Source organism: Nannospalax galili, unplaced genomic scaffold (genome assembly GCF_000622305.1).
Source record: "Nannospalax galili isolate Female #2095 unplaced genomic scaffold, S.galili_v1.0 scaffold104, whole genome shotgun sequence".
In the NCBI taxonomy this organism is placed as follows: domain Eukaryota; kingdom Metazoa; phylum Chordata; class Mammalia; order Rodentia; family Spalacidae; genus Nannospalax; species Nannospalax galili.
Genome location: NW_008353596.1, coordinates 4,710,198 through 4,733,304, shown reverse-complemented (window position 1 = coordinate 4,733,304; position 23,107 = coordinate 4,710,198). Strand labels below are relative to the sequence as shown.

General features: G+C 46.4%; 2 protein-coding genes across 12 annotated transcripts in view; one reads left to right on the top strand and one right to left on the bottom strand.

Moving 5' to 3' along the window:
- The window catches only part of Luc7l (LUC7 like), a 33,074-nt gene extending 30,065 nt beyond the window's left edge, over positions 1-3,009 (top strand). For 4 of the 7 annotated variants that reach the window (XM_008850795.3, XM_008850794.3, XM_008850800.3 and 1 more), the window contains 3 exons: positions 89-118; positions 755-922; positions 1,971-3,009. In XM_008850795.3, the coding sequence (XP_008849017.1) occupies positions 89-118; positions 755-922; positions 1,971-2,112 (340 nt within the window). In that variant the 3' untranslated portion in view covers positions 2,113-3,009. Of the gene's footprint in view, positions 1-88; positions 119-754; positions 960-1,970 lie in introns of all 7 variants that reach the window. The other 3 variants (XM_029554888.1, XM_008850799.3, XM_008850797.2) reach the window with 2 other exon arrangements.
- Positions 3,010-8,846: 5,837 nt separating this feature from the next.
- LOC103748215 (hemoglobin subunit theta-1) lies at positions 8,847-22,791 on the bottom strand. 5 transcript variants are annotated; one of them, XM_017802630.2, is made up of 4 exons: positions 22,662-22,791; positions 22,341-22,545; positions 22,094-22,229; positions 20,284-20,358 (listed from the first exon to the last, which is right to left on the bottom strand). In XM_017802630.2, exons 1-3 carry the CDS (start codon positions 22,754-22,756, stop codon positions 22,101-22,103), a joined length of 429 nt encoding a protein of 142 aa, XP_017658119.1. In that variant the 5' UTR covers positions 22,757-22,791; the 3' UTR covers positions 20,284-20,358; positions 22,094-22,100. The 5 variants fall into 5 exon arrangements, with proteins under 5 accessions (XP_017658118.1, XP_017658120.1, XP_017658121.1 ...); XM_008850793.3 differs by having other exon boundaries at positions 20,324-20,370; XM_017802629.2 differs by lacking the exons at positions 20,284-20,358; positions 22,094-22,229 and adding an exon at positions 8,847-9,754.
- Positions 22,792-23,107: the final 316 nt, after the last annotated feature.

Genomic DNA, 23,107 nt, shown 5'->3' with positions numbered 1-23,107 from the left:
AAGGTGGAATGGGTTTTTTGAAAAAAAAAAAAAAATGCATTTTTTTTGTTTGTTTTTTTTTTTTTTTTTTTTTTTTTTTTTTTTTTAGGTCTGGATCAAGAACCCGAGATCGCAGGAGGTAACTGTCTAGATTCATCACTGGGCTCTCAGTTGATTTTTCTGTAGGCATATTTCTTTCTTTATACTTGATGTTTTGGCAGGGCATGCCTTTACTCTCGGCACTGGGGAGGCAGAGGCAGGTGAATCTTTCTTTATGCGATGAAGGCTAGCCTGGTCTTCATGCCTGGTCTTCATAGCGAGTTCTAGGCCAGCTTGGGCTATAGGGAGACCCTATCTCAAAAAGACAAAAAAAAAAAAAATCACTAAAAATTGATGTTTACATCTTTACAACTTTGTTAGTGCGTGAGGCTAGATTGTAAAGGGTATAGTGTTGGTTGAGGCTTAACAGCAGAAAGGCACTTCACCCCTGCCAAAAGTGAGAGGGAAGACCATGGGGCTTCTGCTGAGACCAGCAGGCCAGGTAGGAGTAGCCAAACCCTGTGTTTTCAGAAGACATATTCAGGGGGAAAGTTGGCCATCAGAGTAATTTAGAGGAGTATTTGCATCCTATATATATATATTTGTGGAAGGAAAGGGAGAAATGCCAGTGAAGTTGAAGGACAAAAGTTTGTGAGAGCAGAGAGTAATGGAATGGGCCTTTGAAACGTTTGACCCCTGTGGTGCCTTGGCCTTCAGTGTCTTTTGGGTTTTCCAGGTCACGTTCCCGGGATCGGCGAAGGAGGCGGTCTAGATCTACCTCCCGAGAACGACGGAAGTTGTCCCGGTCCCGGTCGCGAGATAGACACCGGCGCCATCGCAGCCGTTCCCGGAGCCACAGCCGGGGTCACCGCCGGCCTTCCAGGGACCGGAGTGCGAGATACAAGTAACTACTCTGACTCCTACAGTAGCTGCAGCCAGGAGTGAGCCCTTTCTCTTTGTGTTCCCAGGGTCTGCTGAGGGTCTGGCCTTTTAGCTACAGCACCTGGTAGGGACAAGCCTGGACTTGTGGAAGGCAGACTCAGACTAGCATCTGATCTTGGGGAGTACAGAGGTGGGGCCTGGTGCTTGCAGTAGGGTAGAGCTGTGAGGTGCTCAGGCATGGCCCCTCTGGGTGACACTGCATGGGTCTGGGAAGCTCCATGAACTTTTGCTTGGCACAGAGAGCTGAGACTTGTGTCCTCCTTACTTCTGTTGTATTTTTGTTTTGAGACAGACTCTCACTTTGTAACCTAGACTGGCTTGAACTCAAGATCCTTCTGCTTCAGCTTCCCAAATGCTGAAATTTAAAGTGTATATACCACCCTACCTAGCTCTTTAGTTTTCAGTTTTTCTTTTTTCCATTGTCTTTTACATACCAGATCATAATCCGTATGCATAATTTTGTATTCCCATTTGCTTTGTTTATGTTACTCGGAAAATTTGTCTTATTAAAAATCTTTTCAAGTGTTACTTTTTACTAGTTACTTTATTTGTTTTTGAGACAGGGTCTTACTATATAGCCCTAGCTGGCCTGGAACTTGCTATGTAGACCAGGTACATCAGGTTGGCCTTAAATACTCAGAAAAGTCCACCTGCCTTTGTCTCTTGAGTATTGTGATTGAAGGTGTGCACAAGTTACTTAATTTTGAGATCAGGTCTCATGTGTAGCCCAGGCTGGCGTGAACTTGAAAGCCTACTAACTCATCTTCTCAAGTGCAGGGATTATAGGTGTAAGCCACCATACCCAGCTCAAAATGTCACTTTTTAAATGTCTACCTAATGTTCCCTGTGTGGCGGCCTAGACACTAGATGCAGTCAGGCTTGCCTGCCTTCTGGTTTGTCTACTAGGGATCCTGAGGTATGGTTCAGGGTTGAGATTCTACCTCACCGGTTCCTGTGCCAGCCAGAGGGTGAAGGCAGCCTCCACTGAGCCTCTGGTTCCACTTTCCCAGGTTCTCCAGGGAGCGCACATTGAGAGAGGAGTCCTGGGAGTACGGGCGGAGCGAGCGAGGGCCTGCTGACTGGAGGCTGGAGAGCTCCAACGGCAAGACTGCGTCACGGAAGTCGGAGGAGAAGGAGGCTGGCGAGATCTAAACCTAGCTCTGGCACTGTAAATAGTCTGGCAAATGTTCAGCACAGCCTAAAATTACCCTTTATATTTGCTGAATACAGCTCATCTTTTGTAGTTAAAATTTCTATTGTTTGGCGTTAGCTGTGAGTTTCTAGAGTTGTTCAGAATTGCTCCTATGTTTGGGTTGTGTTATATAGGAACAAATAAATCTGGCGGCTGCTTCCTGACAGCTGTGTTGGGGTCTCTGATCCAGAGACACTTCACTAGGACCCTGTACCTGTGGGGACAAGGGCTGGTGTTGCCATCACCCTAGAAAACTGACCAAATGACTGGCCACTCTTAACTTTTGGCATCCTACATGTGAGGGCACTCACAGCAAATCTGAGCCAGGTGTTTGTGGCTGCCCTGTTTGGCTCACATTCTGTATCTCAGCTGCTCATCGACGCTCTCAGTGCAGACCACAGAGTAGGCTCTGTAGGTGGAAGAACTGTGTCTGGGCAGACCAAACTTTAGCTCAGGCGAACTACACCACAGTTCCATCTTGATGTCACTTAAGTAAAAAGACTATCAATGGTGCCTACCTGGCAGCCAGGATGTCCTTGGGAGGGGGCTGTAGCTTTAGTGAAACATTTTAGTTTACTGTTGTGTGGGTCACACCTGCTGCTGCTCACAGAGGACCAATGCCTTAAGACCACAATGAAACCCAAATGGAAAGACTAACTTGACTAAGTGCTCCTTCCCATCTTTACTTCTCTGGGGAATTCTTGAGTGTTTTTCGAGGGAGCTTAGTTGGTCATGTTAAACATAGAAGTTCCCATCCCCATGCCATGCCTGCAGATGTGTAAGTGCTGTCCTTGAGCTGGTTGGTTTAGTGGTCTCACATAGGATCTGGTGGTCACCAATGTTGTAATGTGGCTCCTGGTGCTACCCTGGGCCCTTGCCCCTTGCAGGAGGGTATGTGTAGATGGACTCCTACTCTGCTGGTCTGTGACACAGGCCTTCTGGTCAACTCATGGGAAAAGAGGTAGAGAGGTATATCCTTGGAGGATCCACTGAGATTTGGTGCTGTGCTGTATTCAGGTGCCATGTGTAGGTTTCATCTCTAGCACCTCAGCCTCCAGTTGGGACTTGTATTCAACTCTTCTCTGCTATCTTCCTGGAGGAAGGGCCTGCACCTGAGCTTCTTGGTCGCAGGTGGACATTATGACAATAGCTGTGGTCACTCAAGCCAGAAACATTGCTTTGTTTCCTGGATTCTCTTAGGGCTTAACCAGAGAGCCTCAACCCAGTGTGTCTGCTTTGGATCCTTTTCTGTATAGATATAAATTTGTGTGTGGACCAGCAGCTGTGTTACACTTTGTTTTACCAGGAAGTGGGATTCACCAGGATCTGTGCAGTGCCCATATCCCTGCCTCTGTCCTCTGACTGCAGCTAGGCTGCAGAGTCAGGTTCACAGGCTGCTTGTGGTAAACTTCAGCTAGTGCAGTCCTTTAGGCCCCCACCAGCCTCAGAGGGAAGGGGTAGGTGCTCCTCTTACCACTCTGTGGGGACAGTTCTGTGGGTCCTTGGTGCCCCTCAAATGGTTTCAGCCAAAGGAGCCTCTGTCCCCAGATAAGCCACCTCTTCAAAATCCAATCTGTTGCAGGGCACCCACATTAGTACCTCTCATCTAGTGTGGTGAATCCTTTCCACAGCAGTGCCTTTGCATCTTGAAGGCATGCTAGTGGGGGTCATCTAAGTCTGGGAGATGTGTTCCTGCTCTGTGATGGGATCTGCAGTGTTAGGAAGATCACCCAAGTGGACCAGTGGCTCTGTGCAAAACTACCACCATCTGTGCAGCCCAGACTGAGGCAAGACCTGAATGCCCTTCTCCGACTCTGCTTTGCTTACCCTGAGAAAGCTTTCCACATCATTGATTTGGGGATGCAAGGAAGTGGACGGGATCTTATTATATAGCTCTTGCTAGTCCTCCAACTCAGAGAGATCCACCTGTTTCTGCCTCCTAAGTGTTGAGGATTAAAGTGGTGCTCTGCTATGCCTGGCATTTGGTAGAAGTTTTAGGAAAGTAACAAATGGCTCTTGGAGTCCTTGATCAGGAGCCAGTCCTGGAGCTATATCTGTCTTGTGCACAGTGGTTTCATCAGGTCTGGGGAGAAGACAAGAGTTGCTCCTAAATCTAGGTGGGTTAATGGTAGACCTTAGAGATAAAGCGCAAAGAGGACACCAACTGGGCTCACCTGGCATGCAACTGCAGCTTCTGGGTTGCAGTTGGCAGATCCTTGCTTAGGTAGAATCTGTGTGCTGGTCAGGATCCCAAGGACTAGCTAGAAAGGCTGCTTGTCTCAGTTTAGTTTGTTTTGGGGCTTTTTTTTACACTTTTTGTGAAGAGACAGGCTTGCCTTGTTTTTCAGACTATTGAACTTTAGTGCCCAAGACACTCCAGCCTCAGTCTTTGAGTAGCTAGCACATCTGTGTGCCAACACACCTGAATGCTTTGTTTTGCTTTCTTCCTGTATTAGGATTCCCTGGCAATGGGGAGAATACTTAACAGGAACTTTATTGTGAGGGTTGGCTTATCTCATTTCATAAGAAGTCCTAGGATCAATCTAACCCAAGGACCCAGGAAACGGTACTGATTAAGTTCTAGTCTAAACTCTAGGCCCAAGAACCAAGGGAACCAGTGATCATCCTGACCCTTGTTGGGAGGCCCAAGGACCAGGAGTACCCACAGGCCAGAGCAAGAAGAGGTAGACATCTAGCTCAGGTAGAGCAAATATGCCCTTCCTGGCCATTTTGTTCTTTCTAGGCCCTTGGTAGATGGGTGATTCCCAGTGCACTGGGCTGGTGATCTTCACTGTGCCTGGTGATGCTAGTGCTTCTCTTCTGGACCCCTCACAGGCACCCCATAAGCACTGCTTTACCAGCCCACCTGGGTTCACTCAGACTCTCAAGTGCGATTAGCCATTGCATGTTCTTGTTGGAGATGTTTTCTTTCATAGTCCACTCTGCACATTCCACTTGTTCACACAGGACACAAGTTGGTTGTCTAATGTCAAGTAAGAACTAAAGGAATAGTGGATTGCAGGACCCATTCCTGTGCTTGGGATAAAGCAAAGGGACATAGGTGGAAACCAGGTTTCTGTAATGACCATGACTGATTAGCAAAAGGAAGAAACTGCCCTTTCTCTTGGTAAAGTCAGATAAAGGCAGGGTTTGGCTTCTGCTCACCTGTCTTGATAATAGGCATTGAACCTGGGGACCTACATCCAGAGTCTGGCAACACTAGGCTTTTACCACAAGCCTTCCTGGTACTAGAAATGGTTTTTGTCTGTAGTGGGTAGGTTAGCCTTGTGCCAGTTGGTGGCACTGCCCTAATTTTGGAGGCTGGTGACTTAGGTGTTTTAGACACCCCAGCTCCTATCTACCAGGACCCGTAGCCCTGTACCCCATCCTGCTACAGAAAGTGGTGGTCTATCAGTGGTTTGGGCCCAGCCTACATGGATATAAGAAGAGTCAGGAGAATGAACATCGAGCATCCCTGGGCAGGGCCTGACCAAGGCTACTCTGTAGGTATGAGACCTGTGACCCTGACCTTTCTGAAGGACAAAAGCCTCAGGTGTTTGCCCAAATATGACCAAGTCCAACAGCATATATTTGTGACCTAAAGCCTCAGGCCTGCTAGGTGGAGACTTCCTGAAAACTTCTTGATGTCCCATGGCCATTGTAACAGGCAAAACCTTGGGCCTTTATCATATTAACCTGGGGATCCTAAAACTTGGCCTCTCGGGGTGGGGAGAGCCCTCTGTACTTGTATTCATCAGGGAGGGGACACATACAGGACATGGCCTTGGAGGACTCACCTCTAGGTGAACAATACTTAAAGGGCAGTGCCTAAGTCATGTGGTTCAGCAACTTGCTAGTGAGGCCTGCATGGTGGCGTAGAAGTACCCAGGGTAGTGCCATGTGAAGGCTATCAGCAGATATCAGCCTTGATGGGACCCCCTCCAGCAACAGCAGGTGTATCCAGTCTTAAGTTCTCCCCTGGAAGTGGTGGCATCCACATGTAGCTTGTGTGCATGCAGGGTGCTCAGAGTAGACATTGTCAGACACAAGTAGTTGGTGGTTAGAATCAGCCTCCTGGCTATGGGCTTTAACTTGAATAGAAAAGGCACTCAATCAAGTCCAAGGTTTTTTTTTTTTTTTTTGGTCCTTTTTTTGAGACAGGGTCTCCTAATAGCTCCAGCTGTCCTGGAACTCACTATGCAGAGCAGGCTGGCCTTGAACTCAGAGATCCGCCGGCCTCTGCCTCCTGAGTGCTGGGATTAAAGGTGTGCACCACTGTGCCTGGTGTCAAGTCCAGGTTTTAAGTTTTTGTTGAGGAAGAGGCTAGGAAGGTCCTGCAGGTGGATGCATGGGCATGCTTGGGCCAGGGCTGGTGTCAGGTCTTGATCCTGCAGCTGCTCAGCAGGTGAACCAAAGGGTTCCCATCCCCGTCCACAACTCTCCAAGGCCTCAAAAGCATAGGTTCTGACATTGCTGTGCGGCTTCTTCACAGTGTGAGTGCCATCTCCTGGGCATCTCCTTGCTCAGTCCATGCACTGAAACTCACACAGTCACCCAGGGGCTCTACAAAATTCCCATTGCCTGCTGCATTTGTAGTCTGGTCCAGAGGGTCAGTGAGCTCTGATGTCCAGAGTCTTGTTTTGACCTGTGACCCTCTCAAGTTTTCCTTGGACTGCAAAACATCACATTTTTCCTATCACATATTTTTAGTAGAGTACACTGAATTTTAGTGTGTATTTTATTGTCAGTGTCTTCTGCCTTCTAAGTCAGAAGATACCTCTTCAGGTCTACTTACTGCTAAGATGACAATTTCTTCAAGGGGTTGTTGTGAGAATTAAATGGGTAACATGCTATGTACCTGGCTTCTAACACATGTTCCTTTTAGAACAGTGAGATTTATGGAGTGCCTATGATATATCCCAGTGATGACAGCAAAACAATGTCATTGAGCACTCACTCTGCCTTGTGGCATATGACATTCAAGTTGTAAAAATTTTAAGAATGTGAAAATTTTAAGTAGTAAACTGCATATAACAAATTGCCATTTTAGCCATCTTTCATGTGTACAATTCAGTGGTATTTAGTGCACCCACAATATGCAGCATCACTACTACCAAGTTCTGGTACATTTTCATCATTCAAACAGAAACTTGAGCCCTCTAGCTGTAACTGACTAGCCCTCTCCTGGAGCCCCTGTTTATGTCACTATAGATTTTCTTATTTTGGGAATTTTACAGACATGGAATTATGCTCTATGTGGCCTTTGGTGTATTGGCTTCTTCCACTCCACATATTTTCAAGGCTCAGCCACATGTAATAACTTTCGGGTAAAGAATATTCCATTTTGTGTGTGAGCCACATGTTGTTTACTGTGATGGTTAATCTTGTCATCTGGTGGGATTTAGAATTACTGTGAGAACATGCCTCAGTGTGTCTATGAAGGTGTTTCCAGAAAGGTTTAACTGAGGAAGGAGGACCCACCCTAAATGTGGGTAGCACCGTCCCATGAGCTGAGATCCTGGACTGAATACAAAGGAGAAAGAGAGCTGAGCACCAGCCTTCATCGCTCTCTGCTTCCTGACTGCAGACGCAATGTGACCAGCTGCCTTAAGTTCCTGCCGCCATGACTTCCCCACCATAATGGACTGTACCCTTATACTGTGAGCCAAAATAAAACTCCTTCCTTCAGCTCCTCTTGTCAGGTATTTTGTCACAGCAATGAGAAAGGTAGCTAATATACCCAGTCACGTACTGGTGTTCATAGGCTGTCTCTCCACTTTGGGCCATTTTTCTAGTAGAAAATAGTCTCTTACCCACAGCTTACAGTGTGCTACAAGCAGTGCTAGGAACATCACTGAGACAGAGGATCTGTGATGGACATTTTCCAAAGATGTCTTAGGGCCTGGGGAAACGGACTGCCATGTTTTCCCAGGATTACTGGACAATCCCTGACCCTGTAGTGCTTTGACTGTATTCATTCCTACCCAGAGCTTCCTATGAGGGCTAGGAATGGACTGCTGCCAAACCACACTATACCCAAGCCTCTTTTTTTTTCTTTTTTTTTTGGTCTTTATGAGACAGGGTCTCCCTGTAGCCCCAGCTGTCCTGTCCTGGATTCACTATGGAGACCAGGCTTGCCTCGAACTCACAGAGATCCGCCCTCCTCTGCCTCCTGAGTGCTGGGATTAAAGGTGTGCGCCACCACGCCCAGCCCAAGCCTCTTTTTGATGCCTCAGACCTACAGCATGCTCTACAGGGAAGAGACATGACCAGGAGGCATTTGATTATGCTGCTTTGGCTCTGGATTTACTCTCTACTGTCTTCATGGGGACAGGGGCACTATCTGCAGAGTGACTAAGTGGGTGCTGGGCTGGGCTCAGACTTGAGTCTTGAGCCCTTGATGGTCCCTGGCCTTTAGTGTTCTAAGAATGAGCATCCTGGGGTGGCACCTCCACAGAATTGTCTGGTGTCTGCAGTTGTGCCACTCATTCCCAGTTTTATCCATACTGTACTTGGGGGACCTTAGTGGAGAGTGAAGGAGGAAGATTTGGTATCAGTCTGAAGAAGGGTAGCTGCCTCACCAGCCACATGTTGGGGAACTCTGGAAGAGCTGGGCCAGAGTGTGTGTGTGTAGAAATGTGGGGATAGTAATTGTTGGGGAACTCTGGAAGAGCTGGGTGTGTGTGTGTGTGTGTGTGTGTGTTGAGCCTGAAATGAAACCCGGGGTAGGAATGAACCCAGCCAAGCACTACAAGGTCAGGGGTTGCACAGTAATCCTGGGTAGAGGGCTCTGTGTGGCTCATCTTTCCTTCCCTTCTCACCATTCCTGTCTTTTCTTGCTTCCTATCTGCACAGAGGATCTAGGTCTAAGGGATATCTCCCTTAGAGACTTCCCCATGCCAACCCAGGCACCTTTGTGGCCAAGAGAACCCAGATAGGATCCCTCGGATGCCTGGCCTTTCCCAGCACAGGGACATGGGTCAGAGCCTTCTGCAGCTATACTGTAATAGTTGTCCCCTTTTTGGAGACAACAGAAAGGTCCCTTGGCCAGGGACACAGAACCCAGGTGCACCAAGAGATGCAGGTGTAGGACAGGAAGAAGGGTCTGATGAGGGGCCAAGAGGATTAGGGCAGGGTCACAAGCCTACAATTAATGGTATTTGCAGGTCAGCACTGTGCTTAGAGCTTAGAGTTCCATGGAGGCATGGAACTCAGGTGTGAATAAATCAGGGTATTGGTTCCCCTTGGTTACCATCAGGCTGTGATTCAGGAATTGTGGAGAGAGGAAGCACATAGATCAGTGGCCATAGACACCACAGCTGCCTGCCCTGCACTGTCTGGAACCCAGGGGTTCTCTGGTCTTAGGGCAAGGTCCACCAATACATCAACCCCCTTGCCTACCTGCAGTTACCTTGAAGTTGACAGGATCCACATGCAGCTTGTGGGCATGCAGGTCACTCGGTTCTGACAAGACAGTAGGAAGGTCATTGAGGTGAGGTGGGCTGAGGTGTTGGTGAGCATATCTGTCACCTTGCCTTGGGCAGAGCCAGGACTCATGTCATAGGGAAGTAGGTCTTGGTGGTGGGGAAGCTGGCAAACATCCTGCAGGAAGAACCCCGAGAGGCTGAGTTGGGAATGTGTGTGGGCAAGAGAGCAGGTTAGAGACTGCCCTGATGCATCCAGGGCTCCTTTGCTCTCCAGAGATCTAGTGGGACAGAAGGGTTTCCTCACCTCTCTATGGCCTCATACTAAAATAGGTTATCATCAGCAACAGTCTGCTTTAAGGCAATCCTGACTGTGGCCTTGCCTTAGCAGAAAGGTCCATGGTGGGTTCTCATCAGAACCGGAGTGCTGGACACACAGAGAGTGAAGCTTTTTTTAAAATTTTTTTTAATGTGTATGAGTGTATTGCCTGCATGTATGTGAGTGCACCCGTGTCATGCAATCCCGAGGAGATCAGAAGAAGGCTTTGCATCTCTTGGAACTGGAATTAAGGATGGTTTGTAGCCACCATGTGGGTGCTGGGAATTGAACCCAGGTCCTCTGCAAGAGCAATCAGTGCTCTTAACTGCTGAGCTATCTTTCCAGCCCTAGAGAGTGGAGCTTTTTATCCACAGCTTGGTTGGCGGGGTCGGGGGTGTGTATGGAACAGAACAACTAGCAGAGTGCACCCATCTTCATTGGCTAATGTAGATGAGGTTGGCAGAGGGTACCTGAGGGTACAGGGACTCAGCTTCACCTTGCTTACTGACCCTGAGCCTTGGGCTGGATGATCCTCTTACCTCTTTCCCCCTAGACAGCTGTCAGGGAGGACATGAAGATCCCATTACCTAGGGCCAACAAGGAATTAGCTCAGACCAACCTTGGCAGTTCTCTGCTGTCATTCCTGCTTCTCAGTCTCCTTCCTACCTGTACCCTTTTCCACCCTAGCTCATGGCTCTGAGGACAAGAAAGATAAGATGCTGGGGACATAGAGGCATACAGGATGCCTGTTCTCCCCTGGCAGCCCTGGCCTGGGACCACCCCATCTTGACTTCTGAAGATCCCTAAAGGGCAAGTCAGTCTTTTGAAAGCCTGAGTGAACTTCATCTTATATTTACGTATTTTCCTACATATAAAGATGAGTGCAACAGAGAAGTCCATGGGAAGAGGAAGATAGAAGTGCCCACATGTTCAGAGGGTCCCCTGGCCAGAAACTAGTGGATGTAGTTCTTGCCACCCTCAAGGCAGCATTCAGTGCAGTATAAACTGGCTCCTTCAGGGATAGACCCAGAAACCTTGGCCAAGTTCCAGGACACAAGCCAGGCAAGCAGGATGTTGAAGATGATATTCTGGAGCCAATGGTCTCAGTGCATGGGACAGGAGTGTCTCTGGCTGCTGTTCACAGCAGGGAAACCAGGGGGCAGATAGATTGCATAAGGAAGAGCTTCTATAGTGTGACTAGTCCTTGGAATTCCATCAGAGTAACTCCACCTTTCAGCAAGCCCATGTTCAGCTGTCCTACCTGCTAGACTGCAGCTTAACAAGCCATCTTTCCCCCAGTCTATTTGTAGAGACCAGAAGAATCTTTGGTCAGGTCAAGGATGGGGTAGACATACATAACACACATTAACTTTCCCAGATTTTGTCTTACGCTAGTGCCTGTAGTCCTTTTCTGGTTATTTTAACTCTAGGTGATTAGCTAAATCCAAGATTGTGCTATAGATTTACAGCCATATACAATTGGAAGAGACTTGAGTGACTCTGGATGAATGAATGTGACCCTTAGTATTCCTCCTACTGCTTTGTTAGGAACCTCAAATAGACCTTATTTTATTCTTTAAACTGGATTTACAGGTAACTCAGTTTGTATTTTGGGGGCTCTTGGTACCATCCCAGTTTAGAGGGACACTATGCATTTATGTTTTGCTGGAAAAATCACACCATAGCCTCACTGTCAGAAAATGGGAATGACAAGCTAGGTCCTGGGGCTAGAGACCTTGATTTGAGATGTCCATGTACCTCATGAACTACAGCAGGAAGGGACAGGTACTGTGCTATGAGTTTCCCAGTTGCTGAGTCTACCCCACCCTCTCCCTCTCTGCCAAGCTAGCCAGCTCTCTGAAGGTTACTGTGAAGGACATGTGTAGGTAGGATGAATCAGAGACTGTTCATAGCACATGCCTTTGCATCTACAGCATTTTTTTTTGTTGTTGTTTCTTTTGTTTTGTTTTTGTTTGTTGTCTTATACTGCTAGAGATCAAACTCTCACCCATGCTAGGCAAGAACTCTACCCCGGAGCTACATCTCAGTCCTGATTTTTGTTTGTGTATGTATGCTTGAGATGAGTGTCACTATACAACTCAGGCAGGCTTTGAACTCAAAATTTCCCTGCCTCAGCCTAGGAAGGACCTGAGATCAAAGTTAGTGCTATCATGAACTTTTATTCTGTTTGATCTATGCTGTATGTTTATCTGTATTGGTCAGTGATATTTTGGGGAGGCTGTGTGTTCTAGAACGTTTTTGTCCCAGAATTGGGACATAGGGCAGTGCCTTTTCTACAGCTGTTCCAACTATCCCTCCTTCCTTTGCTGAAGCAGCAGAAAAGTCTGGTGTGAGTTGCATGGCACCCAGGCCCAGGTAACTCAGTTTGTATTAAAAAATAAAAAAGGGGGACATGTTGGAAGCTGACTATTCAGGGCTGCCAGGTGCAGGCAGGTCGGTCCCTGGAGAGCAGCCAACAGGATATGGCAAGGCCTGGTCTGACTGACCTGGGGCTGAACCTGTACAAGTCAGTTGCTGGCAATCAGTCTCTGGGTGCATGTCTTTCTCTTCGTAGTTTTGCTTGGGTGCTGCTGACACAATTGCATATGATTAATGAAACTGTGATTATTGAAACTTCGTGGTTCAAAGGAACTTGTGGTTCTGTGTAAAAGTTCTATAGTAAGATTTCCTGCTTTGAGACAAGGTATAAAAGCATTGTAATTCTGCAATAAACTGCCTGCTTGGACATCAGCCTACGGGTCTCCTGATCCCAGCTGTTTCTGTGTCTGTGTATTTTTTCCTTCCTCCCCTACCCTTCCCTCTCAGGTTTTAGGATCCTTGCAGCTGGACTGCGGCACATGGCATCCAAACAGGGACACCTGAGTAAGGGAAAGTGAATACAAGAATACAAGGCTGTTAGGTAAGGGGACTGTCAAGAGTTGACAGAATAGTCAAGAGTGAAATAAAATGGGACAAACAGGCTCTAAGGAGCGTGCTCTCTCTTCAAATGCCCTGCTCTGTGCTTCATGTCCACTCTTGCAATGTTGCGCCTAAATGCTTGGAGCAATTTTTAGATTTTGTGCAGATCTGTCCTTAACTTCTGGAAGAGGGGACCATTAACTTGGGAATTTGGGTATAAAGATGATTTTATGTATGAAATACAAAAAAATTCAATAATTTTTTTTTGTCTTTTTGAGACAGGGTCTCCCTGTAGCCCCAACTGGTCTGGAACTCATTATGCAGACCAGGCTGACCTCAAATTCAAAAAGGTCCACCTGCCTCTGCCTCCCAAGTGCTGGGATTAAAGGCATGCGCCACCATGCCTGGCCAGTAAAATTTAAAAAAAAAAAAAAAGAAATGTGAATATTGTGAACGAGAGGTGGAACAGGCAGAGTGCAATTGGGCCAACAATTTAGGAGTGACTGCTGATATATTAACTAGAGATGGGCTTCATAATGAAGTTAACATGCTTATCAACAAATTAATGTTATTGCTATGCAAGCCTGGCAGCAGCTGCCATCTACTGGTGAAAAGGCTGAAGAACTCTAAAATTTGGCAGGGTCTTGACAAACCATATGAAGATTTTGTCTTTTACTTATTGCAGGCTGTTAGCAGAGTTATAGTAAATGGAGAAGTGGGGGGGACATTACTGATGTAGCAGCTAGCCTATGAAAATGCCAATCAAGTGTGCCAGACTGCTGTCCGACCTTTTAGAAAGAAGAGAACCTTGTCTGATTACATTGGATTGTGGTATGGTACTGGGCCTTCCTATATGCAGGAGTAGCTACTGCTGCTGCTTTTAAGGAAATGACTCCACAACAACTTTTTTTTTTTTTGGTCTTTTTGAGACAAGTTCTACCTGTAGCTCAGCTGGCCTGGAACTTGCTATGTAGACCAGGCTGGCCTTGAACTCACAGAGGTCTGCCTGCCTCAGCCTCCCTAGTGCTGGGACCAAAGGCATGCACCACCATGCCTGGCTTGGACCTCTGTATTAGCTCTAGAAATGGGCCCACAGGCAACCCCCACTGGAGTATATGGGCCTCTCAGAAGGAACTGTGGGATTACTTCTTGGAAGGAATGGGTTGACTATGAAGGGGTTTCATGTTTTGCCTGGGATTATAGATTATGATTACACTGGAGAAATTAAAGTCATGGCTCACTCTCCTATGGGACTATCTACTATCACTACAGGACAGCCCATGGCTCAGCTCATTATCCTGCCTTTGGGGCCTCAGTTAGGTAATGTTCAAGAGACTTGCAAAAGAGGAGATTATGGATTTTACTCCTCTGATCAGGCATTTTGGCTAGAAAGAGTGGAACTAGAATGCCCTGAAACGACCTCAATTATTCAGGAAAATCTTTTCAAGGTCTTACTGATACCAGAGCTGACATTTTCGTTCTCAGCCTCTAACACTGGTCACTTGAGTAGAAGAAGCATGTGGCTTATACTGACCTGCAAGGAATTGGACAAACACAAAATCCTGAAAAAGGTGCAGATTTACTTAATTGAGACTTACTGGAGGGACAGCAAGGTACTTTTCAGCCTTATGTACTCCCTTCCCTCCCTGTTAACCTATGGGGAAGAGCTAGATAAGTTTTCACAGATGGGCATCATAGTCTATACCCCAAGCAAATGTTACAATGGGGATATGACCCTAGAAAGGGTCTCAGTAAATAACAGCAGGGAATTCTTGAGATTCTTATGCCCTCCCCTGGCCCAGGAAGGAAAGGGCTGGGTTTTTCTGTGGGCCACTCATATCTCCTCTTCCCAAATATGCAGATGCTATCATATGGACTAGTTCAAAGCCAGTCTGAGTGGATCAGTGGCTCTTACCCAAAGAGAAGTTAGCTGCTGCTCATGAGGTAGTTTAAGAACAATTACAGACAGGAAATATTGAACCTTCCACAAGACCTTGGAATATTCCCATTTCTGTAATAAAAAAATTCAGGGAAACGGCAGTTGCTACAGGATCTTAGAGCTGTCAATCAAGTTATGGAACTAATGGGTTCTTTACAACCTGGGCTACCTACTCCAACTGCTATTCCTCTTTAGTGGCATCTTAAAATTTTAGACCTTAAGGATACATTTTTTACTATTCCATTACACCCACAGGGCTCTCCTCATTTTGCCTTTAGTCTTCCTTCTTTAAATTTTCGGAACCAGTATCTCACTTCCAATGGAAAATCCTGCTTCAAGGAATGGCTACTAGTCCTACTTTATGTCAGAAATATATTTCTGCTGTTCTTGCCCCCTTATGCAGCACTTTTCCTCAAACAATGCTTATACACTATATGGAAGATCTTTTCCTTGTCTCCGAATCCATATCTGCCTTATCTAGTACACATTGTAACAAATCATACTATTCATCCACAGAGGCTACAGTTACAAAAGGATGCATTGCTCATGCTTAATGGCTTCCAAAAACTCCTAGGAAACATTAATTGGTTAAGACCTTCCCTAAAACTAACTACTTCTCAACTTCAGCCTCCCTTCCAGATTTTGTGAGGAAATGCTGATCCAGCTTCACCTTGAAAATTAACCCCTTAATGGGGCTAGGAAGATGACTCAGCGTTTAAGAACAGTGGTTGTTCTTGCAGAAGACCCGGGTTCAGATCCCAACACCCACATGGCAGCTAACAACTGTCCATAACTGCAGTCCCAGGGGTTCTGACAGCCTCTTCTGACCTCCGTGAGCATTGCATGACACAGGTGCACTGACTTACATGCAGGCAATATACACATACACATAAAATAAAAACAATAATGTTTTTTTTTTTGTTTTTTTGAAACAGGGTCTCCCAGTAGCCCCAGCTGTCCTGGAACTCACTATGTAGACCAGGCTGGCCTCGAACTCACAGAGATCTGCCTGCCTCTGCCTCCCGAGTGCTGGGATTAAAGGCATGCGCCCTACACCCGGCTTTTTTAATTTTTAAAAAAGTTTTATAGCCGGGTGTGGTGGTGCACTCCTTTAGTCTCAGCACTCGGGAGGCAGAGGCAGGCGGATCTCTGTGAGTTTGAGGCCAGCCTGGTCTACATAGTGAGTTCCTGGACAGCTAGGGCTACAGGGAGACCTTGTCTCAGTAAGACAACAACAATAACAACAAAAAACCACCACATAATTTGTCAGCTAATAACTCAAGGCAGATACTGAAAGTTTGGGAACGTGACCCTGCTATTATTACTCATCTTTAATGAAAACCTTTCTCAGTTCTGGGAACACTCTATTCCTTGGCAGATTGCAGTAGCAGGATTTTCAGGACAGTTTTCTACTAGTTACCCTTCTAACAAATTTTCACAATTTTCCCGCCATCATGCTTTCATCTTACCCCATGGCTGTTTCCACACTGCTTGCCAGGGCACCTACTGTGTTCATAGATGGTTCTAGTTTGAGTATAGCTGCTGTCATAAAGGGCAAGGAGAAGTTTGTTTTTCCCTTCTTGGCCAAGTCTGCTCAATGGGTTGAGCTTTATGCGCCTTCCAGGCCCTGTTCCTTAGCCCTGAAGCTTGTAATACATGTGCTGACAGTCATGTCATTCATGTTGTAGACATCTCCCTGGAGCCTTGATAAAATGGACTGAGGATGAAGAACTCTATTATTTATTTGTTACTACATAGCAAACATTCCACCAGCATTCTCATCCATTGTTCACTGAACATATCAGAGCATAATGGCCTTCCTGGCCCTCTCTTGGAGGGCAGTGACTTGGTGGACCAGCTAATCCATCCTTTGGATGCACCTGTCATTCTCCCACTAATACAACAGGCCATTGATTCATATGCTATCCATCCTCAGGTCTGTATGGCACTCAGACACCAGTTTCACATTACCCACAAACAAGCCTGTCAGTCTGCTTTCAGGGTAATTGTCAGCAATTTCTCCCTGTTCTGTCTATAGGAGTCAACCCTCAGGGCCTACATTCAGATGGGCTCTGACAAATGGATGTCACCCATATTCCTGCTTTTGGGCAGCTAAAGTATGATCATGTTATTATTGACATATACTCTGGATTTTTAAATGCTGCAGCCAGACTGGAGAGTCAAGTAAACATTGTCTTTATGCCTTTGCTATATTAGGAGTGCTTCAGATTTTAAAAACCGATAATGTACCTGCTTATGCCTCAATAACATATCAAAATTTTTGCACTACTTTTAAGATTTGTCATAATACAGGAATTTCATATAACCCCAAAAGGCATAGCATTGTTGAACGTGCCCATGGTATGTTAAAACATCAAATTGAAAAAAATAAAAAAAGGGGGAACATGGTGTATATAATCAAGCCAGCCCACATAATTTACTAAATCATTTTTTCTATTTTAAATTTTTTTAATGACTGACGCACATCATCTCTCTGCAGCTGAAGGGTGGGGGTAGGGGTCAGACTGTCCCTTGCAGATGGGTTCCCTGGAAGGATTCCTTGACAGGAAAATGCATCTTCCTGTTCTGGTATTGGTATGGCTCTTGGGTTACGCTTGTGTCTTTCCACAGGATGCTAGTGTCCCCCAATGGCTGCCTTGAATGCTTTGTCCAATAATGAGATGACTCGCAAAGGGTGCTGGCAGAGGATGAGTCACCTGATTGTGAAGATGCAGCACCTGTCTATCAAGGGGAAGGTGAAGAAGAGGAGCTGGATTCGGGTCCAGAGCACCAGGGGGGACAGCAGTCCAACTTGGGGACAGATTAAAGCTCTTTGCTACCAGGGGACCCAGGAACTTTGTAGGCAGGGAGGAGAGTTACTCTTTGTGGCTCTCTTGGCTATTCTATCCACCCCTAGTGAATGGGGGATGTATTGGGCCTTTCTTGCAGACCCTCCTTTGGCTCACCCAGTAACTTGGGATAAACTGTCTGTTACTGAATGATACTGCCCTATTTGGTGGCCCTGGCACTGAACATGTGGGACCACATTCTCCTGAGATCAACTATACTGTCTTCGCTCCTACTCTGCCCATTTGTTTAGGGATTCTATTTGGGTTGTCAGGCACTGTTTCTGAACTTGTGAGTTGCCTCCCCCTTACCTGGGTAAGGTAAGCTTATGGGTTTATTATTCAGGAAGAAGAAAATATTTCATTCTATGACCATGCATATTTCATCTATCACCTGACTCTTATTGTCACTCTCTCCATTAACCAATTATCTTTTTGTTTTGAGGGTCCTGTGCCTTGAGATTATCAAACTCCCAATTGGGAAACATAGTCACCTCTATTAACTAATCCTGTTACCATATTTGGTTGGCAGGAGGTATTTCTTAATCTTTTCTGGCACCTCCTGGTATTGATGGTGACCAGTTCCTTGGCACCTCTCAATGGCCCCATCCAGTCCTACAAGCTACAAATGGAAAGTTACAACCAGACCTGTGGCTCCTTGCCACCGCCATGGACTCAGTTCAAATTAATGGGACTTTTAACAAAGAAGAACAAGTATGGTATAGACAGCTTATGTTTTATGAACTCACTGCTTGTGTGAATGCTCCTCTAATGTTACTGTCTTTTTGGTTGTGAGCCTGAGCCTTTAAAGACTGTGCCAGCTCAACTATCTGGAAAGCTGGTTATAGAGCCAATTTCTACTGGAGTCCTGGTTCGATACCACAGATGTACTAATAATTAATAATTATATTAATGCCACCCCATCTGGACCTCCTGCCTTATTGATTGTAAAACAACTTCCTTTTGTTATGGTACCTGTACTAGTTAATGACACTGGGTATGGGGATTTTGGCCAGCAGGTCATTTTTGAGTTCCATAAGGGCCTTGTCAGATCCCACCAATTCTTTAGGGAGCCTTAGTGCTAGTATTTTTGCCATAGCCGCTGCTGTGCCACAACCACTACCACTGCTTTGGTACACCAGGTTCACACTGATCACTTTGTCAATAAATGAGCCCACAATACTTCTCAGATTCTACAAACTCAAGAAAATATTGATAGGAAAATAGAAGCTAAGAGACAGTGGTTTTGCACCTGGGGGATGAGGGGCAGACCATGCAACATCAGATGGCTCTTCAGTGTCATGCTGCCTACAGATTTATGTACATCACTCCCTTCCAGTATAATGAGACTACTTGGGACTGAAAATGAGTAAAGCAACATTTTCTAGGGATAGGGCATCATAACAATTTTAATTTAGATCTAATACAATTGAGAAAAGAAATTGTCGAACTTAGTGCTATGCAGCTTGATTATATTTCCCCTAGAGAATTAGTAAATGATCGGTTATGTCAGCTTAAAGATTTCAATTCCTTTAATGTCTTACAGCATTTTTCCAATGATATTACGCTTGTTGGCATTGGATATTCTTTTTGGACTGTTGTTTTGTTGTTGCAACTCTGGCTGGGCTCTGGTGTGAGTTACATGGCATACAGACCCAAGTAATTCAGTTTGTACTAAAAAATAAAAAGGGGGACATGTTGCGAGCTGACTATTCAGGGTTGCCAAGTGCAGGCAGTTTGGCCCTTGGAGAGTAGCCAAAGGATATGGCAAGGCCTATTCTGACTGACCTGGGGATGTACAGGTCAATCCTTGGCAATCAGTCTCCAGGTGCATGTCTTTCTCTTAGTAGTCTGCTTGAGTGCTGCTGACACAATTGCATATGATTAATGAAACTGATTATTGAAACTACATGGTTCAAAGGAACTTATGGTTCTGTGTAAAAGTTCTATAGTAAGATCTCCTGATTTGAGACAAGGTATAAAAGCATTTTAATTCTGGGTTTGGAGAGATGGCTCAGTGGTTAAGAACACTGGTTGTTCTTGCAGAAGGCCTGGGTTCCAATCCTAGCACCCATATGACAGCTAACTACTGTCTGTAACTCCAGTCCCAGGGGATCAAACAGCCTCTTCTGACCTCCTTGGGCACTGCATGACATGGGTGAACTTACTTACATGCAGGCAATACACACATACACATAAAATAAAAAAGTGTTCTAATTCTGCAATAAAATGCCACTTGGCCATCAGCCTACGGGTCTCCTGATCCCAGCTGTTTCTGTGTCTGTGTATTTTTTCCTTCCTCCCCTACCCTTCCCTCTCAGGTTTTAGGATCCTTACAGCTGGACTGGGGTGGTGATAGTTCAATGGAGGCTGTGTGTCCTAGAACTTTTCTGTGTCCCACAACTGGGACATAGGTCAGTGCATCTACAGATGTTCCAACTAGCCTCACCTCCTTTACTGAAGCAGCAGAAAAGCCTCGGGCTCAGGACAATAGAATCATGCCCACCATTGACATGTCAGGGACACAGAGAATCCAGACATACACACATTTTATTCAGAGGTGTAGGTGTGTGGATGGAAGGCAGGCCTGGTCAAAGGCAAGAGAGTCAGGGAGATTGATGCTTCTGGTTAATGCTATTGTGAGGTCAGTTCAGTACTCACAGCAGCAAAAAAAACTTGTTCAAGGAGGCCTGGACTGAAGGGATGAATTCTTCCTGGTTGCGTCTGGTCAGGGTCACTAGCAGGCTATGGTCCAAGAGCTGTGAAGAAGCCTGGGTCAGAAACAATAGAGAACCCAGACACTTATCACTCCCCTGGCTTAGCCCACTGGTTTCTCAGGACTTTAGGGCAAGGCCTACCTAACCTTCAGGACTCTGATGCCTCCCTGCCTGACTCCCCACACTCATTCTGTGGTTTATGGGTGTTCACACATAGCTTCTGGACAGGGAAGTCACTCAGGGTTGCAAAGACAGTGTGTAGGTCATTTATGTGGCAAACAGTGTTGGTCAGCACTTTGAACACATTTTCGCCTTATGTCAAGTACAAACTGAAGGAATACTGGATGTTACAAGACCCATTCCTATGCCTGGGATACAGAAAAGGGGCAATAGGTAGAAACCATGTTTCTGTGATAACCATGCCTGATTTTTGCAGAAGGAAGAAACTACCTTTCCTCTCTATGAAGTAAGATGAAGGCAGGGTCTAGCAGTCCCCCGGACATGTTTCTACATAACAGGCTTTCAGACTGGACTCAGTTTATTCTAAGAAGTTGAGTTTGACATAGGATGCTTTTACCATAGTCTCCCTGACACACAAGGTGCCCAATGCACTCTCTCTGGGCATGACTGAGCTGGGCAGGCAGGGGGTCAATGATTATAGTTTTCTCTGGGATTGTGCCCTGTGCATCCTGGAAAACCCCTGACACACTCATTTATTAGCATCCATGGCTGTGAACCCCATAATGGATCCCAATGACCAGGCCCAACCCACCTGGATTTAAGTGCAATTTAGAGAAAGACCAAGCCAGCAGCACCCCAGGGGAGGGTTGATGGCTGGGGTACCAAGGTTGCTTTAAGTAATATCACTTGTGTATCTTCTGTATCTAGTTACCTTCCCAAGAGGCAAAAGCTATAGTTCTATACCTGATGTGGCCAAGGCCAAAGGCATGAATTTGTGACCCAACACAGATCTATCACAGTGGAGATGGCCTGAGCCTTTTCTGATGCCCTTAAGGACATGTGAAGGTGCTAGACCTGGCCCACTAGCTGCAGGTGTACTCTTGTTACTGCCTAGCACATTGCTCTTTGCAGTGTATTCAATAAAACTTTTCCTTCTACTCAAACCTGCAGGGCAAATTCAGGAGCTGGAGAGATGGTTTAGTGGTTAAGGACACTGACTGCTCTTGGAGAGGACCAGGGTTTGACTAACGACCTTCGGTTACTCCAGTTCCAGGGATCCAACACCCTCTTCTGACCTCTGCAGGCATTGTACAACACCAGTACACTTACACGGATGCAGGCAATATACTCATACACATAAAATAAAAATAATAAATGAAATATTTTTAAAGTACTAAAAAAAAAAAAAGAAAACTAACAACTGTCCGTAACTCCAGTTCCAGGGTATTCAACAGCCTCTTCTGTCCTCCACAGGCATTGTACGACATGGGTGCACTTACCTACATGCAGGCAATACACACATACACATAAAATAAAAATAATACATAAAAAATATATATATATATACGAAGAAAAACAAAACAAAACACAAACAACATCATCAACAACAAAAAACTAAGATCTGGCCCACCTCACCCTCTTCTGGGATCGGTGATTCTAGCCTCTGGGATCCTTACTTGGGGATATTTGGAAGGGGGATGCCTTCTCCAGTGCCCTTCCACGGACTAGACACCTTCATGTGGGAAGCAGTCCTGGGAGAATTTACTCAAACTTGAACCTGAGGAAAGGCATGGCTGGGGACCCCACTACCACCTACCCCCGGTTCAACGACACTTGGAGGTCAATGCCGAAGTCACGTGACCCAGAAACTTGTCCAAGGAGGCCTGCATAGCCGGGCTGAAGTCTCCGGGGTAGTGTCGGGCAAGAGTCACCAGCAGACAGTGACTCAGGAACTGCAGGAAAAGGGAATCGCCCGGCCTTTGCATTCTCCTTTGCATTCAACTCTGCCCAGATGGGACCCGCCTCTCCAGCAACCACAGGTGCAGCTCCGCCCCTGAGCTCACCTGGAAGTTGGCTGGGTCCACTCGTAGCTTGTGGGCATGCAGATCGCTCAGAGCAGATAGAGCACCCGGCAGGTCGTCCAGATGGTCGGCGGCGAGGTTCAGTGCATCGGCCACCTTCTGGCCGTGGGTTTTGACTTGGGTAGAGCCGGGGCTCAGGTTCAAGTGTGGAAAGTAGGTTTTGGTAGAGGGAAAAGCCAGGAAGGTCCTGTGGGAGGGAGGGAGGAAGGGTGGGTGCCTCCGGGCTGGGACATGTAAGAGAGCGCGCTTCCACGCTGCAGCCCAGTGGCAGGTGAGCCCGGGGGCTTCCAGCTCTGTCCGTACCTCTCTAAGGCCTCGGTTACGTAGATTCCCAGGTTGCTGCCAATCTTCTTCCACAGAGCGTGCACCATCCAGCGTTCGGTCTCAGAGAGCGCCATCTCGATGCTCCCTCCTGGCACTCCGCGCCCAGGCTGTGCGGAAAGATTAGCCGAAACTTGGCCGCTAGAGGCCGCTGCAACATTCCAGGCCGCCTAGTGCTCACAGATTTCTCCCTGGACCCCAAAGCCTCATAACATGCATTTTCTGATTACCACGAATTTTACTGGGCACGGTTGGTATATTCTGCCTCCTGAGTCAGTAGAAGGAGTACTTGGACACTTCTTAGGGTCTATTTTCTCACACACTGTTTAAAATGATGAGTATCTCTTCTTGAGGCGACTATCCCTTGAGAAACCTGGATTCACACTTGAGCATATCTTATTTTTTCCTGGAGCACTTCTCTTTCTACT

Bases quoted from the DNA above. Each gene is read 5' to 3' on its own strand.
- LOC103748215 (XM_017802629.2), bottom strand. From the start codon at position 22,756: ATGGCGCTCTCTGAGACCGAACGCTGGATGGTGCACGCTCTGTGGAAG. The intron at 22,546-22,661 runs GTACGGACAGAG...TCCCTCCCACAG, and splicing joins GTAACCGAGGCCTTAGAGAG to GACCTTCCTGGCTTTTCCCT. The intron at 9,755-22,340 runs GTGAGCTCAGGG...TTCTTCCTGCAG, and splicing joins TGGACCCAGCCAACTTCCAG to GATGTTTGCCAGCTTCCCCA.